Here is a 13,780-nt window from a genome sequence, read left to right as displayed (position 1 = left end):
AGCCTGCCAGAAAGCCTGCGGTCAATGTCAAGGAGTATGGAGGAGTCCAGCACCAACTTGGCACAGGGCTTTGCACAGAGCTCGGCGCCCATCCTTTTCTGCTTCGTCTTCTTCTTCTTCTTCTTCTTCTTAGGCAGTCCCTCGAGTGGTGCCCAACTCCGTTCGCACACTTGTGGACCCAACTTTGATACAGCGTCTTATGGCCGATGTCACAGCTTCCATTGCAGGACAGGCAGCAGCTTCCCAATGTCTTAGTGCTGCAGTGCTGGAGGCTCAAACTACTGTCATCCAAGGTCAGCTTGCTGCCATGCAAGCTCAGACTGCCGTCATCATGGCTGTGAATTACAGTGTCATCATCATAGGCAGTCCCTTGAAGTGAGGATGACTTGCTTCCACGCCAAAAAGGGATGTTCACAGGTGTTTCAATGAAGGACCTAATATTCGAGATCCCGAACTGCATATTGAGGGGTGGAAGATGCCTGTGCTTGGATTTTTTTAACGTGTGGTGGCCGTTGCACACGAGCCACCACACGGGCTTGACAAACCTTGGTCCAGTGGCAAGGTTTATCCAAGACTAACTGGAGACCAGCTCTGCTGCACAGACCGAGCGTGTACACAGATCGCAGTGTGCAAATGGGCTTGCAGGGTATCACTGCAATACAGAAATCTATCCTCCAACAGATTACTTGCATTGCAAAGGCACCACCCCAGCGGACTAGCAGTGGCTCTATGGAGCTGTCCTCTGTCAGAAAAACAGCATTCGTCCTCCACCCCTGCACGCCACCTGTCAAACAGCCAACCGCAACTTCTGCAGCCTATCCCGAGATGGTGCAGTCCGCAGCCAGATCTTCTAGGCCCAGAGCTATTCGAGGTCATCCTCCAAGACCATCTGCAGTTGCCGTTACTTAAAGTCAGCAGCTTTCTACCAGCCACGCTGCAGCCACCGGTGTAGCACTGCATAGGAGCACTAATACAAGCAAAGATGAGCACTAAGGGAATGCACAAGGGTAATTAGTTGACTTTTGTATACAAAATAACATGATTTCATTTACAAATTTTGTTTGGAATGTTTATTTTCTGGGGGCTTTTATTTTTCATTGTGGCAAAGGGAATCCAAAAGTCCTATAGGCATATAAAAAGTAAACGGGTCGTAAGAGGAGGGGTGGAGCTGATTAGGTACCAAAAAGGAGTCCTATGCATGGAGGCAGAGGACATGGCTGAGGTATTAAATGAATACTTTGCATCTGTCCTTACGAAAGAAGAAGATACTGCCAAAGTAATAGTGAAAGAGGAGGAGGTGTGGGATACTGGATGGGATAAAAATTGATGAAGAGGAGGTACCAGAAAGGCTATCTGTACTTGAAGTAGATAAGTCACCAGGACCAGATGGGGCACATCCTAGGATGCTAAGGGAAGTTAAGGTGGAAATTGCGGAGGTATTGGTCATAATCTTCCAATCCTCCTTAGGTAGTGCTAGAGGTCTGGAGAATTACAAATGTTACACCCTTCTTCAAAAAATAATGTAAAGATAAATCCAACAACTGCAGGCCAGTCAGTGGGAAGCTTTTAGAATCGATAATCAGGAACAAAATTAAGTCACTTGTATAAATGTGGATTAATTTAGGAAAGCCAACATGGATTTGTTAAAGGTAAATCATGTTTAACTCACTTGATTGAGTCTTTTGATGATGTAACAGAAAGAGTTGATGAGCACAATGCGGTTGATGTGATGTACATGGACGTCCAAAAGGCATTTGGTAAAGTGCCACATAAAAGGCTTATCAGTAAAATTGAAGCCCGTGGAATATAAGGGATAGTGGCATCATGGATACAAAATTGGCTAAGTGACAGGAAACAGAGAGTAGTGGTGAATGGTTGTTTTTCGGACTGGATAAAAGTATGCAGTAGTGTTGGTTCTAGGACCATTGCCTTTTTGATGTCTATTAATTAATTGGACTTGGGTCTCCAGGGCACAATTTCAAAATTTGCAGATGACAGAAAACTTGGAAGTAGAGTGAAAGGGGAAGGATAGTGATCGACTTCAAGAGGACATAGACAGACTGGTGAACTGGGTATTCATGTGGCAGATGAAATTTAACGCAAAAAAGTGCAAAGTGATACATTTTGGTAGGAAGAATGAGGAGAGGCAATATAAATGAAAGAGTACAATTCTAAAGGGGGTGCAGGAACAGAGCGAACTGGGGATATATGTGAACAGATTGTTGAAGGTGGCAGGGCAGGTTGAGAAAGCAGTTAACAAAGCATATGGGATCCTGGGCTTCATAAATAGAGGCACATAAAGTACAAAAGCCAGTGGCAAGGATAAACCAAGACGACTGGAGACCTGCTCTGCTGCATGGACCTAGTGCGCGCACACATCGCAGTGTGGGCTGGCCCGTGCTGCCCCTGGCCCCGAACCCACGCCTCTCCTGGGCCCCGATCACATCCCTCCACAGTCTCTCGCCACTCCTGCTGTATCTGCCAATGCTCCAATTACTGACCTGGACCTTGATGATGTCTCTCTTCGTTGCCATCGCACTCCTGCACCAGCTCGCGACCTACCTTGCAGTGGTACACCGCAACGCTGCTCCAGGTGCCGCTCGCCGCTCCTTTTATGGCCCCGACCTGCCGCTGATGGTCTGTCGCAGGTCAGGGCCGCAATGTTGCCCATGGCCGCCGCTCGCCGCTTCTTTTATGGCCCCAACCTGCCGCTGATGGTCTCTCGCAAGTTGGGGCCATCACGCCATAATGATGAGACGGCATGATCAACAGGGCTATTAGGAGCACCAGAAATAGCGGAATTAGAAGCAACAGACAAAGGCCAATTAGGAGCTCCCGAAACAGTGGGGTTACAAGCACCATAAATGGGGGAACCAGCAGCTCCACAAACAGAGGCAGATGAATTACGAGCTCCTGAAATTGTGGAATTAGTATCTTCAGCAAAAGGCGGAATTCGGATATGGCACAACAATGGAATAAAGAGCTCCAGAATCAGGGGAATTCGGAGCTCCAGAAACTGGGAATTTGAAGTTTCAGAAACAGGGGAAATACTGGCCCTACCCCAATTCCACCATTTACTGGGGCCCTCCCCCAAATCCCCCATATTCTGAGGCCTTCCCCCATTTACTGGGGCACCTCCCCAATTCCCCGGTTTACTGGGCATCTCCCCCTCGTCCCTATTTAAAGGAAACCTCCCCCAATTCCCCCATTTACTGGGCCCCTCCCCCAAATCCTGCATTTACTGTAGCCACTCACCCAATTCGCGCAATTACTAGGACCCCTCCCTCAATTCGCCTTTTTACTGGGGCCCCTCCCCTATTCTCCAAGCAAGGGAATTAAAACCCGAAGCAGTGGATTTAGGAGCTCCTGAACCGAGAATTATGGGCTGCAGAAACATGGAAATTAGGAGCTCCAGAAACAGGGGAATTAGGATTTCCAGAAGCAGGGCAATTAGGGGCTCGAGGGGCTGAATGGTCTACTCCGATTCCTATGTTCCAATGAGAGGAGATTTGATAGAGGTGTCCACAATCATGATGGGTCTAGACAGAGTAGATAGCGAGAAACTGTTACGATTGATGGAAGGGTGGAGAACCAGAGGACACAGATTTAAGGTGATTGGCAGAAGAACCAAATGCGACATGAGGGAAAACTTTTTTACGCACCGAGTTGTTAGGATCTGGAATTTACTGCCTGAAAGGTTGCTGGAGGCAGATTCAACTGTGGCTTTCAAACAGGAATTGGATAAGTTCCTGAAGGAAAAAAAATTCCAGGGCTACAGGGAAATGGTGGGGGAGTGGGACTAGCTGAAGCGCTTTTGCAGAGAGTTGGAGCGGGCTGGATGGGCTGAATGGCCTCCTTCTGTGCTGTAACCATTCTATGATTCTATGGTTGCTCAAATGCAGTTGGCGCAGCAGGCTGCCGCAGAGTGAAGGCAACATGACTGCTGCCAGGACACTGGGCATTGACCTACTGCCGATGATCACACACCAGCTGGTCACTGAGGGAGTGCAATCCTTTTCAATTTTGGTATAGGGCAGAGGTGACATGCAGCACCCGCAAATTGACATGCGTGCAGTGAATGGCACCCTGCACCATGGGGAAGCCTGCAAACCTAGCGAAGCCATATGCTCACTCCACCTGCTTGTTTTTGGCAAGAGAGAATGAAATGTAGTTAGCTCTCTTTGAATGGAGAGCCTCAGTGATCTCCCTTATGCAACAGTGGATGCAAAACTTCAAGATGCTGCTAATATCTCCAGCTCAAGCCTGGAAGGAGCGAGGCACATAAATGTTCTTCATCACAGTCACCTTCACAGCTACTGGCAATGAGGTCCTTGCCCCCTGCTCTGAGGTTGCTGTTGTGACTGCAGCAGGTGGAAGGTTTCAGTAAGGACGTCCTTACTGAAGCACAGACATCTCACACAATGTTCCTCAGTGAGGTTCCAGTAGGAGAATTGCTCCCCGAACACCCTGGCCGGATATGGCCTCCTGCTGAGAAACCTTTTCCACCTCCTCCTCTTCCCGTAGCTTGTCCTGCTCTGCATGGTCTGTGTTCATTCTCCAAGTCATGTTGTATTCCAATGGATTGCCTACAAGTGCACCCATCTCTGGCAGCAACTCGTTTGTGCAGAAGCATTGAAATCAGCAAAAGGTCCTTCAGCATCCACAACACCACACACTGTATTTTGCAACTTGAAAGAACTATAGAAAGCACCAAAGACTTGTAGAATCGTAGCAACAGCCAGAAGAAATAAACCAGCAACTAACCTGTAAGTAGATGATGATCCCTTTTAATAGTGCTGATGGGGGTTGTTCCTGCTGCTGAATGTGTGTTCAGCTGTGCGAGGTTAAGAGAGGGTTTTGGCTGAAGCGTTGAGCTCCTAAATGACAGCGCTAACATCAAACTTTTCACAGCACGTGCGCTAATGCCTTCAGCAACATGCTGTTGGACGCATCGGACACCATTTTGGTACCCAAATGGCACCTGTAGTGCTCAAACAATGGCCACTACCGATCCCAATTTTGCACCCATTGTTATGTTCCTCCTTAGGGCTGCCAACAAAGCTTTAGAAAGAAAATGCTCTGCTTCCCTTCCACCAACCTATAAGTTCCAGTCACACTGGATTATTTTTCTGGTTCATTCTGTATAATCTGTGTCTCCTTTTGTGCCTACAGGTAGGAATTCTAGCAATCCAAATACTGTGGACACGGGACTCAGAGGAAGCACTTAAGTTGGCAAAAGACAGTAAAAAGATCATGCAAACGACTAATCAGAGGTTCATGGATATACTGAGCTCTCTTATCAGCCAAACAACACACGACCTGACTAAGTTTCAGAGAATCCAGTTTGAAACACTTGTTACCATTCATGTTCACCAGAGGGACATATTTGATGACTTGGTATGGTGAAAGAATTTATATTTTTATTTTTATTCCAATTTGTTGCACTTTGATGCTGTTGGTTTATTTCAACTGTTAAATTAGTCCCCAATCCTCCACTGCATTTGCTATTCCACAGAGTGGTGTCATCCTTGAGCGCCCATTTTTTAAAGATTTTAAACTTTTATGGTGACAAGAGCATTAAAACTTATATTTTTCTGTTCTTTATGTTTGCCCAACACTCCATCACTTGCTAATGATTAATATTGATATGTTGTGGCTCGAAGTAATCTAACTGATAAGTGATTAATTGATTACATAACTATATCAAGTAACATAGAATCATAGAAATTTACAGCATGGAAGGAGGTCATTTCGGTCCATCGTGTCCGTGCCGACCGACAAAGAGCTATCCAGGCTAATACCACTTTCCAGCTCTTGGTCCGTAGCCTTGTAGTTTACAGCACTTCAAGTGCATATCCATGTACTTTTTAACTGTGGTGAGGGTTTCTGCCTCTGCCACCCTTTCAGGCAGTGAGTTCCAGACCTCCACCACCCTCTGGGTGAAAACATTTCCCCTCCAATCTGCTCTAAACCTCCTACCAATTATTTTAAATCTATGCTCCCTGGTTATTGACCCTTTGCTAAGGGAAATAGGTGCTTCCTATCCACTCTATCCAGGCCCCTCATAATTTTATACATCTCAATGAAGTCTCCTCCACAGCCTCCTCTGTTCCAAAGAAAACAAACCCAGGCTATCCAATCTTTCCTCATAGCTAAAATTCTCCAATCCAGTCAACATCCTCGTAAATCTGCTCTGTATCCCCTCCAGTGCAATCACATCTTTCCTGTAATGAAGTGACCAGAACTGCAAGCAGCATCCAGCTGTGGCCGAACTATTGTTATAAAGTTCAAGCTTAACCTCCCTGCTCTTGTATTCTATGCCTCGGCTAATAGAGGCAAGTATTCCATCTGCCTTCTTAAACACCTTACCTACTTGGCCTGCTAGCTCAGGGATCTGTGGACATGCACTCCAAGGTCCCTTTGTTCCTCTGCACTTCTCAGTGTCCTACCATTTTGATATGTCCTTACTATACAGTATAAATGCACACGAGGCCCATACTTGAGAGAAGGTCACTCTGTGACCAGTTACCTTTATTAACAAGACCACAATTGATGAAGGTGGGTGGAGCTTCCCCTTTTATACCTGAAAGTCCAGATCAGGAGTGTCTCCCACAAGTTCACCCCCTTTTGGTCAATGTTCTCAAGGTGTATAACTTAGGTCAGCTAATACATGGGTTACAATGATAGCTGAACACATGACATCACCTTCCCCCACCAACGTCTTATTGGGATCACAGGTTAAATCTCTCTGGTGGTTTACCTTGTAGAGCGCCTGAGTTGGGGCTCCGGTTGTTGGGTGCTGGCCTGAGTGTCTGTTGTTTGCGATGCATCAGTCTTGTCCGGACTGCCCACTGTGACTGGGCTCTCCTCCACTTGGTTCCGGTGTTCGGTCACTTGTGGTGGAGTAAACTCTACGTCGTGTTCTTCCTCTGCTTCTTCTATGGGGTTGCTGAACCTCCTTTTAGTTTGATCCACATGTTTGCGGCAGATTTGTCCATTGGTAAGTTTAACTATTCCCCTCTTTGACAATCACAGTGCCTGCAAGCTATTTAGGCCCTGTAGCGTAATTAAGGACAAAGACAGGGTCATTTACATCAATACATCGTGCCTTCTCATTCCTGTCATGGTAGTCACATTGTGACTGATGCCTGCTCTCAACAATTTCTTTCATAGTAGGGTGTATAAGGGATAACCTGGTTTTGAGCATCCTTTCATTAGCAGCTCTGCGGGTGGGCGAGTGTGGTCAGGATCTATTGGCCAACAGGAGGCGTGATAAGCAGCTTTGTAGGGAACCCCCTTGGATTCTAAGCATCCCCTGTTTGATTATCTGCACTACTCGTTCCACCTGGTCGTTTGAGGCTGGCTTGAACGGTGCCGTTCTGACATGGTTGATTCCATTGCCTGCCATGAAGTCCTGGAATTCAGTGCTTGTGAAGCACGCGCCATTGTCGCTGACCAAGACATCCGGTAGACCATGGGCGGCGAACATTGCCCGTAGATTTTCTACCGTGGCAGAGGATGTGCTTGAATTTAAAATGGCACACTCAATCCATTTGGAGTTGGCGTCTACTGCAACCAAAGACATTTTTCCCATGAAAGGACCTGCATAGTCCATGGCTGACCATGGCTTGGCGGGCCAGGACCAGGGGCTAAGGGGGGTTTCCCTGGGTGCGTTGCCCAGCTGAGCACACGTGTTGCACCTGCGAACACAAAGTTCCAGGTCTGCATCTATCTCTGGCCACCAAACGTGTGACCTGGCAATTGCCTTCAACATGACAATGCCATGTGCTCATTGTGAAGTACTCTGATAATCACCTCTCTGCCCCTCTGGGGCATGACTACTCGGTTTCCCCATAGTAGGCAATTGGCCTGAATCGAGATTTCATCCACGTGCCTATGAAACGGTTTAAATTCCTCAGGGCATGCCCCGTACGTGACTGCCCAGTCCTCATTCAGGACACATTTCTGAACTAAAGACAGTAGCGGATCTTTATTTGTCCAGACTTTAATCTGACGGGCTGTCACAGGTGAGCCTTTGCTTTCGAAATCTTCAACAGCCATGACCATCTCAGCATCATGCTCAGTTGCCCCCTCAGTGGTGGCTAATGGGAGCCTGCTGAGTGCATCGGCGCAGTTTTCAGTGCCCGGTCTGTGCCGAATTGTGTAGTCACAGGTGGCTAACGTAAATGCCCACCTCTGTATGCGGGCCGATGCATACGCATTTATGGCCTTGTTGTTGGCCAAAAGGGACGTTAGGGGTTTGTGATCTGTATCCAGCTCAAATTTCCTGCCAAACAGGTACTGGTACATTTTTTTACTGCATATACACATGCTAGCGCTTCCTTTTCTACCATCCAGTAGCCCCTTTCTGCCTGGGACAGACTTCTGGAGGCATAAGCTACCGGCTGTAACTGACCATTGGCATTCACATGCTGCAACACACACCTGACCCCATAGGACGATGCATCGCACGTTAGAACCAGTTTCTTACACAGGTCATATAACGTTAACAGTTTGTTGGAGCATAACAAGTTGCGTGCTCTATCAAAAGCCCTTTCCTGGCTGTCCCCCCAGACCCAACCGTGACCTTTGCATAGGAGCATGTGGAGCGGCTCTAACAGCGTGCTCAATTTGGGAAGAAAGTTAACAAAATAGTTCAGGAGCCCCAGGAATGAATGCAGCTCTGTCGTGTTACGGGGTCTGGGCGCTCTCTGGATCGCTTCCGTTTTGGACGCAGTGGGTCTGATCCCATCTGCTGCTACCCTCATCCCCAGGAATTCTACCTCTGGAGCTAAGAAGACGCACTTCGCCTTTTTCAGTCGCAGCCCTACCCGGTCCAGTCTGCGTCGCACCTCCTCCAGGTCGTGGAGGTGTTCTTCAGTATCGGGACTGTGACGAGGATGTCATCTTGAAAAACCACCGTCCTTGGAATCGACTTGAGGAGGCTTTCCATATTTCACTGAAAGATCACGGCGGACGAACGAATCCCGAACGGACATCTGTTATACTCAAACAACCCCTTGTGTGTCGTGATGGTGGTCAGCTTCTTCGACTCACTCGCCAGCTCCTGGGTCATGTAAGCTGAGGTCAGGTCCAATTTTGAAAAAAGTTTGCCATCGGATAGCGTCGCAAAGAGGTCCTCCGCTCTCGGTAGCGGGTACTGGTCTTGGAGTGATACCCAATTGATGGTGGCCTTGTAATCGCCACATATCCTGACCGACCCATCCGCCTTGAGCACCGGCACGATTGGGTTCGCCCCAGTTACTAAATTCGACTGGCGAGACGATGCCTTCCCTCAGCAGGCGGTCCAATTCGCATTCTATCTTTTCCCGCATCACGTACGGCACCACTCTGGCCTTGTGGTGTACTGGCCTGCCGTCCGGGTTTATGTGAATCATTACCTTGGCCCCCATGAAAGTGCCGATGCCGGTTTGAAATAATGAGTCAAATTTGTCCAGGACCTGTGAGCATGATACTCGCTCCACAGAAGAAATTGCATTGACATCGCCCCATTTCCAGTTCATGATAGCAAGCCAACTCCTCGCCAGTGGTGCGGAACCGTCCCCCGGGACAATCCAGAGTGGCAACCTGTTGTCCGAATCTTTGTGGGTCACGACTACCGTGGCGCTGCCTAGCACCGGAATGATCTCCTTTGTATATGTCCGCAGCTATGCATTAATCGGCAATAATTTTGGCCACCTGGGCTTGGACACCCACAACCTTTCGAACTGTTTGATACTCATCAGCGACTGGCTGGCCCCCATGTCTAGCTCCATTAATACTGGGATGCCATTGAGGAGCATTTTCATCATTATCGGTGGCGTCCTGGTTTATGAACTGTATATGTGCTCCACATGAACTCGCTGAACTTCAGCTTGCAGTGATTTCCCCCAGTATTCATTTGGCCTCGTAGGGCTTACATCGGGCCCGTCCTCCTCGTACATCAACCTGGCTGCAAGCTTCCTGCACATACGCGCCAAGTGACCACTGACGTTGCAGTTTCTGCAGGTATATTGCTGAACCTGCAAGCTCTGGCTGGGTGTTTTCCTCCACACCTCCAGCATGAGCTGGAGGCCCTGTTGTTGGAAACATAAAGTCCATTACCAGTCGATCATCTCTGACTGTCTCTGTAACTGTCCTTAAGCGCACCATTAACAGGTGTTGATGGCCCCATTACTGGCCGCATTGTCCATTGCGATGGCATGAATCGCCATTCAGCTAGCCATTGTCTCTGTTGAATTCCCCCTTTGGGTTCGACTACATGCTGGGGCATGTCCGATTGCCCTTGACTGCCTAGAGAACTGTGTGCCGTGTTAACAATGTTGACTCCCTGGTCGTTTGCCGCATTTGAGCCAAGATTTTTGTCATATATCATTCTGGTCTCTTCCGTCCCTGAGATAAATCTCTGGGCTATCAGAGCCGCCGCTTCCAAGGTCAAGTCTTTGGTCTCAATCAGTTTCTTGAAAACCCCAGCGTGCCCGATGCCCTCAATAAACAAGTCTCGCAGCATCTCCGCTCGGCATGCATCTGTGAACTTACATAGGCTCGTCAGTCGCCGGAGATCTGCCACGAAGTCAGGAATGCTTTGCCCTTCTCGTCGCCGGTGTGTGTAAAACCGGTATCTCGCCATGTGCATGCTGCTCGTCGGTTTAAGGTGTTCCCCGATCAACTTACTGAGCTTTTCAAACGTCTTGCCGCCGGCTTCTGTGGCACTAGAAGATCCTTCATCAGGGAGTACGTTCTGGATCCACAAACCGTCAGGAGATGAGCCCTGCATTTGTCAGCCGAATCCTGTCCCAGCCATTCCTTAGTGACAAAACTTTGCTGTAGTCTCTCAGTAAAGTCGTCCCAATCATCACCAACACAGTACCTCTCTTCTGTGCTGCTAGTGGCCATGCTCGCGTGGTTTAAATCCCAGTTTCTCATTGCCAATGATATGTCCTTACTATACACTATAAATGCACACGAGGCCCATACTTGAGAGAAGGTCACTCTGTGACCAGTTACCTTTATTACCAAGATCTCAAGTGATGAAGGTGGGTGGAGCTTCTCCTTTTATACCTGAAAGTCCAGGTTTGGAGTATCTCCCACAAGTTCACCCCCTTGTGGTCAATGTTTTCAAGGTGTACAACTTCGGTCAGCTTATGCATGGGTTACAATGATAGTTGAATACATGACACATTTAATGTGTATTCCCTTGCCTTGTTCACCCGCCCCAAATGCATTACCTCACATTTCTCCAGATTGAATCCATTTGCCATTGTTCTGCCCACCTGACCAGTTCATTGATATCTTCCTGCAGTCTAAAGCTTTCTTCTTCATTATCAACCACACAGCCAATTGTTGTATCATCTGCAAACTTCTTAATCATACCCGCTACATTCAAGTCTCATCATCATCATCATGGAAGTGAGTTCTCATGTGGATGTACAGTCCAATGCGGGAATTACAGTCTCTGTAAAAGGTGGGGCAGACAGTCGTTGAAGGAAAGGGTGGGTGGGGAACCTGGTTTACCGCACACTCCTTCCGCTGTCTGCGCTTGGTTTCTGCATGCTCTCGGCGATGAGACTCAAGGTGTTCAGTGCCCTCCCGTTTGCTGTTCCTCCACTTTGGGCGGTCTTGGGCCAGGGATTCCCAGGTGCCAGTCGGGATGTTACACTTTATCAAGAAAGCTTTGAGGATGTCCTTCAAGTGTTTAATCTGTCCACTTGGGGCTCGCTTGTCATGTAGGAGTTCCAAGTAGAGCACTTGCTTAGGTCGGGCATGCGGACATTGTGGCCTGCCAAACGGAGCTGGTCGAGTGTGGTCAGTGCTGCGATGCCTGGGGATGTTGGCCTCAGCGAGAACACTGATGTTGGTGCGTCTATCCTCCCAGTGGATTTGCAGGAACTTGCAGAGGCAGCACTGGTGGTAATTCTCCAGTGATTTGCGGTGTCTACCGTATATGCTCCATGTCTCTGAGCCATATAGGAGGGCGGATATCACTACTACCCTGTAAAACACAAGCTTGGGGCCAGATTAGAGGTCCTGGTTTTCAAATACTCTCTTCCTCAGGCGACCGAAGGCTGCGCTGGCACACGGAAGGCAAAGTTGGACCTCATCATCAGTGTCTGCCCTTGTTGATAGTAGACTCCCAAGGTATGGGAAATTATCCAGGTTGTCCAAGACCAAGCTGTGGATTTTGATGACCGACGGGCAGTGGTGTGTGGCGGGGTCAGGTTGGTGGAGGACCTTTGTCCTCCGGATGTTTAGTGTAAGGCCCATGGTTTCATATGCCTCAGTGACCCCGGTCCGGATATGGATTGGGTCTGTGGTGGATCTGTTGGTCAGGATCACGGCTTGCATGTCATCGTGGAGCAGGCAGAGCATGGTGACAAACTTTTGGGGGCAGCCGAAACGGAGGAGGACACTCCATAATCCCTCACGGTTGACAGTGTCAAAGACCTTTGTAAGGTCAAAGAAGGCCAGGTTGGTGCTGTTCCCCTCATTTCTCTTGTAGTTGTCACGCGTTGAAGATCATGTCTGTTGTACCCTTTACTGGCCGAATCTGTATTGTGACTCTGGTAGGACTTCTTCAGCCACAGGGAGAGGACGGTTAAGGAGGATTCTTGCGATGACTTTCCCAGGGGCCGACAGCAGGGAGATTCCTCTGTAGTTACCGCAGTCGGACTTGTCCCTTTTTTCGAAGATGGTCACAATTACGACATCTGAGATCTCCTGGTATGCTCTCCTCCTTCCAGGTAAGAGAGATGAGGTCATGAATCTATGCCAATAGTGCTTCATGCCACACTTTAGTGCCTCAGTGGGGATTCCAACTGCTCCTGATGCCTTGTTCTTGAGCTGACCAATGGTCTTTTCTACCTTGTGCAGGGCTGGGGTTTTGTTGAGATGGTGGTGGGTAGCATGCTGCGGGATGGAGTTGAGGACACTCGGGTCGAAGGCAGAGCCTCGGTTGAGGAGATTTTCGAAGTGCTCCTTCCAACGGGCCCTAACTGCCTCGGTGTTCTTGGTTGTCAGCCAGCTGCTGGATCTCCTGTGCTTTATTTGCTAGACCTTGGCCTTCAACCACCTGTAGAGCTGCTTTGCTGCTCCCAAGTTGGGATGCTACTTTAAGTTCAGAAATGCCTTATGCTTACTGCTTATTAGCTCCTGGATCTCCTGGTCGTTTTCGTCAAATCAATCTTGGTGTTTCCTGGTTGAGTTACCGAGTGTCTCTTCACAGGCGCTGGTTATGTAGGCCTTGTGGGCAGATCAGGCGCTGAGAGCACTCTGCGTCTCGGGGTCATCGAGATTCGCCAAGATGGTAGTGAGGCGCTGGCTGTATAGGGCTTTCTTAACTGGGTCTTTGATTGCCCCGTCGTTGATTTTTCTGTGGCATTGTTTCTGTTGCTGTCGCTGCTTTGGGGCTATATTGTGTTAATGATGGAGCGGATTAGGCGATGGTCCGTTCAGCAGTCGTCGGCTCCTGTCATGGCTCGGGTGCTGCGCATGTCCTTACGGTCGTTTGCTCGGACGATGACGTAGTCGAGCAGGTGCCAGTGCTTGGAGCAACCTATGTTCATAAGTTAACCCCCTCATCTCCGGAATCAAGTGAGTGAACCTTCTCTGAACAGCCTCCAATGCAAGCATTATCCTTCCTTAAATACAGAGATCAAAACTGTATGCAGTACTCCAGGTGTGGCCTCACCAATACGCTGTACAATTGTAGCAGGACTTCTCTGCTTTTATACTCTATCCCCCTTGCAATAAAGGCCAACATTCCATTTGCCTTCCTGATTAC

The 13,780-nt window shown here is 48.6% G+C and overlaps 1 protein-coding gene across 2 annotated transcripts in view; it reads left to right on the top strand.

The window, feature by feature from the left end:
- LOC139267485 (dynein axonemal heavy chain 8-like) overlaps nucleotides 1-13,780 on the top strand; it is a 2,569,686-nt gene that overhangs the window by 1,670,063 nt on the left and 885,843 nt on the right. For both annotated transcript variants that reach the window (XM_070885867.1, XM_070885866.1), the window contains one exon: nucleotides 5,173-5,397. In XM_070885867.1, coding sequence (XP_070741968.1) covers nucleotides 5,173-5,397 — 225 coding nt within the window. The remainder of the gene's footprint in view (nucleotides 1-5,172; nucleotides 5,398-13,780) is intronic.

Source organism: Pristiophorus japonicus, chromosome 7 (assembly GCF_044704955.1).
Source record: "Pristiophorus japonicus isolate sPriJap1 chromosome 7, sPriJap1.hap1, whole genome shotgun sequence".
NCBI lineage: Eukaryota > Metazoa > Chordata > Chondrichthyes > Pristiophoridae > Pristiophorus > Pristiophorus japonicus.
Note: the sequence above shows the minus strand (reverse complement) of the source record. Positions and strands in the feature narration are given on the sequence as shown.